Source organism: Carlito syrichta, unplaced genomic scaffold (genome assembly GCF_000164805.1).
Source record: "Carlito syrichta isolate Samal-C Ts95f unplaced genomic scaffold, Tarsius_syrichta-2.0.1 Scaffold301952, whole genome shotgun sequence".
Classification (NCBI taxonomy): Eukaryota; Metazoa; Chordata; class Mammalia; order Primates; family Tarsiidae; genus Carlito; species Carlito syrichta.
Window position 1 is genome coordinate 364,989 of NW_007246048.1, and position 4,484 is coordinate 369,472.

General features: G+C 38.4%; 1 protein-coding gene across 1 annotated transcript in view; it reads left to right on the forward strand.

The window, feature by feature from the left end:
* HTT (huntingtin) overlaps positions 1-4,484 on the forward strand; it is a 158,195-nt gene that overhangs the window by 104,223 nt on the left and 49,488 nt on the right. Inside the window, exon 40 of the mRNA XM_021711235.1 lies at positions 3,365-3,507. Within this exon, the coding sequence (XP_021566910.1) occupies positions 3,365-3,507 (143 nt within the window). The remainder of the gene's footprint in view (positions 1-3,364; positions 3,508-4,484) is intronic.

Sequence of the window (4,484 nt, forward strand, 5' to 3'; positions counted from 1 at the left end):
TGATTTATTGTAGAGATGAGGTTTCGCTGCCCAGGCGGGTCTCGAACCCGCGGGCTCAGGAAATCCACTCACCTCAGCCTCCCAAAGGCAGGGGATTACAGGCTGAGCCACCGAACCCGGCTAAAAGAGACTTTCAAAGTTGAAGGCAGATTATATTGAAGTGTTGTGTAGCACAGATTGAATATATCTGTCTGTACTAAGTTGGAAAAGTAAAATTAGAAAAGTAATATTCTTTTGATAAATTTCATTTCATGATTTTGTAATTTACAATTAGAAATTTTTTTATCCATTTATTTAATTTGCAGAACAATGGCAAAACAAAAAGACAAAAGTGAGAATTATAAGTAGCAGTGAAGATGAGTTAGATTTAGACTTTTATACAAATAAGTTAGAATAAATAAACATTGATTTCGAAGACAATGATAGCAGCCATAGTGATATAATTCTACCAGGAAGAAAAGGGGCAAATGTGATAGAAAGTGATAGCGATAAAAGTGTTAGTAATTTCATAGAAGTAGAAGACAACATATCATCAAGTGAAGAATGGGAAGAAGTTATATGAAAAGACCTGATCCTCCAGTGAGAATAAATTTTGTTGTACATCTTCAAACAATAGGGCCATAAATAGCAAATAATAAAAAGAGAACCGATTGACTATTTTTACTCTGTATTTTACAAATGAATTAGTGGATAGTATAATAAAAAAATCATTATGCAGAATTAAAAAATAAGGAAAAAACAGCTGTCACACAAATTAATTTGACATAAGTGGCATGACATTGAGAGGAAGTTTTAGCTAAATATGGGCATAATCCAAGTACCAAATTTTCAAGAGTACTGGTCAACTGCTTTCAATAGTAAAATACTTCTTGGAAACATTCAGTAGATAAAGGTTTATGCAAATGTTCTGGATGCTTCATTTGAAGATACCTGCATCTAGTGATGGGATGATCAGAACTGATATTCAGAAGTTCAATAATTATTTGGAATATGTCGATTTAAAATTTCTGCAGTGTTTCATACCAGATCTGGCCATTTTGTTGATGAATCCATTGTTCATTTTAAAGAGCAAATATAATTTATAACATACAATCCAAATAAACCTACCAAATGAAGTATATGCATTTATGCAGCAGCTGATTCAAAAACAGGCTATCTTTTTCAGTACTTCCCTACCATAACAGCATAATATCCAGAAACAACATTCGATCTGATCCTCTAGCAAGCACCAGAATTCCATTACGTTTATATAAAAAGTTATTGGAAAAAGTTCCCAATGCAGCAGGATACCACATTTACTGACAGTTATTATACCAGTATTGTCCTAGCAGAAGGGCTACTAAAGATAAAATGTCATCTTACTGGTTCAAAGTCAACCGAAGGGAATACAGCATAAATCAAAAAGCCAACTTTTTTTTTTTTTTTTTGAGTTGGAGTCCCACTCTGTTGCCCAGGCTGGAGTGCAGTGGCCGCTCACGACCACCTCAGCCTCAACCTGCTGGGCTCAGGTGATCCTTCCACCTCAGCCTTCCAAGTAGCTGGAACTACAGCCACGTGCCACCATGCCTGGCTAATTTTTTGATTTATTGTGGAGATAAGTCCTCACCAAGTTGCCCAGGCTGGTCTTGAACCCATGAGCTCAGGCAGTCCTCTCACCTCAGCCTCCCAAAGTGCTGGGATTATAGGCGTGAGCCACCACGCCTGGCCAAAAAAGCCAAAGTTTTTAACGAAAAAAACACAGCATATAGGAAAAATAATCTTGCACTTCTTTTGTGGAAGGACAAAGGAATCATTATAATTCTTAGCACTTGGAATCATGTAGGAATGAAATGATTCTAAATTATATTGCAGATATGAGCAGTGTGGATTGTGTGGATCATTGTGCTTCTACGTATTGTTTTTTTTGCAAAAATCTTTAAAATTGTAGAGCAAGTTATTCTTCTAGGGACTAGAAATATGTGTTATTAACTCCTACATACTGTACTGCGCGTAAAAAAATGAAAAACCTATGTCTCATTTGAAATTTGTCAAGCTTCTGATCGGTCAGTTGAGAAGTAGTTTTCAGGAATCATGAGTGTGTCCTTCCTCATCTTCATACAATAGACTGGGCAATTATTAATGTGGGAGGAAGAAAACGAGATGGCATTGTCTGCTCGAATAGAAAAACACTAGGTGGAAGACATCAAACAAATTATTACTGCACTACATGTATCAATGAACCTGCAAGGCATGCTGGTGACTGTTTCACACATTATCACACATTAGAAAAATATAAGATATAACATTTTGATTTTTTTGTCACTAATAAAGTTCCTCAATTTTTAAAATTTCATTATAAGCCAAATATCATTACAATAAAATAATTGGGTCCAATGCTATACTATTTAATATGAAGCAATTTGTTTTTACTATTTTGTAAAAAATTGCAATCGAGTTGCTGGTAGGTGATCTGTGAGATGTCTCTGAGTACAAAAGTTAAAGATGCAGCAATGGCTCACTCCAGGCAGGGCATGGGATGGGGTGGCTGCCCTGGGGACTGGAAATAGGGTGGTGCATTGCCTGCAGAGAATTAAAACACCAAAGAAAAGCCACTAAGAATCAGTCATATTTATTCTCACCTTATGCTGGCAGTTCTAAACGCTTTTCCCTGCATGATGCATGGCTTCCCCTGTATACCTATAATGTCAAATCCCTTCTTCCCTCATAAATTGTTTGAAAACTCCCTGAGGACAATGATCACGATTTGGGCACTTGTAAATGCTTGTTGCATTTACAGATATATATCCACCTCTGCTGGATTCAGACTGTTCACCAAGTTAGAGCTGCCTCTGAGAATGTGCTCCTTCTTGCTGGGTCCCCTAACTTCACTGCAGCTATCACTTGTTCTGTCAATAGTGGAGATGCCCTGTGTTGTTAATGGAGATAAACCCAGTAAGCTTGCAGGATACCTTTATGTTTGCAGGTTCAGCAGGCATCTTGTGACTCTCCCTCTGTTACTTAGAAGCAGGTGGCTAAAATTGATGATATATTAGATTCCTGTGGCAGATTGTCAGCTTGTGTTTGTGTAATGCAGTACAAAGCTTTAAAAAAAAACACTGCATGCCATTTTATCCTAGTAGTCTTTTGAAGGTGGTATGATTATTGCCATTTCCTAAGTGAGGAAGGTGATACACAGAGAGGCAAAATGACTTAAACCAAAGTGATGGTATTAAGCATTTCACTTTTATTTATTGTACTTTACCTGTACTACACGTGTATTGTACTTTATTGAAATTTACTCTATTTATGCTTTACATTTATAACTGGCATAAGTGCTCTATAGTAATCACCTAATTTACTGAGATCCTTTTTCCTTTCTTGGAAGGTTTCTGTTACAGCTGGTTGGTATTCTCTTGGAGGACATTGTTACAAAACAGCTGAAGGTGGAAATGAGTGAACAGCAACATACTTTCTATTGTCAAGAACTAGGCACACTGCTGATGTGTCTGATCCACATCTTTAAGTCGGGTAGGTGAATTGGTCCCCATAGAGTGTCTCAATATTCCTTATCCTGACTGTACCCTCACAGAGTGAAGGGACTGTGCTGCCCAGTTGAAGCTCTGCTTTGCTCAGTGTGCCAGGTGAAAGTGCCAGGAGTAAACCTGATAGCCGGATCCAGCTGTTGGGTATATGCCCAAGAGAATGGAAAGCAGAGTTAGGAAAAGATATTTGCCAGTGTTCAGAGCAGCATTATTCACAATAGGTAATATGTGGAAGCACTCAAATGTCCTGTGGCAGATGAATGAATAAACACAATTTGGTATATGCATACAGTGTAATAGTATTAAACCTTAAAGAGGAGGGACATTCTGATACCTGCTACAACATGAGTGAACCTTGAGACATTATGCTTAGTGAAGTAAGCCAGTCACAAAAGGAAAAATAGCGTGCGATTCCACTTATATGAGGTACCTAGAGCAGTCAAGGGCTGACAGGGAGGGGAAATGGGAAGTTATTGTTTAATGGATATAGAGAATCAGTTTCACAAAATGGAAAGAGTTATAGAAATGGATGGTGGTTATGATTGCACACATTATGAATGTGTTTGATGCCAGTACACTTAAAAATGGTTGGGGTAAATTTTATGTTGTGTATATTTTACCATAAGTTTTTTTAAAAATTGGAAAAAAAGAATAAGCATGAGAGCTTCCTCCTGTTTTAAAAGTTTGGAGGGGTGAGATGTTTTTGTTACCTTTACAAATGATCATGCATTAAAAAGGACCGTGAAGCCAGGCTTGGTGCCTCAGCCTGTAATCCCATGCCTTTGGGAGGCTGAGGTGAGTGGATTGCCTGAGCCCGCGGGTTCAAGACCCGCTGGGCAGCGAGACCTCATCTCTACAATAAATCAAAAAATCAGCCGGGCGTGGTAGCGCATGCCTGTAGTTCCATCTACTTGGAAGGCTGAGGCAGAAGGATCGCCGAGCCCAGCAGGTCGAGGCTGCGGT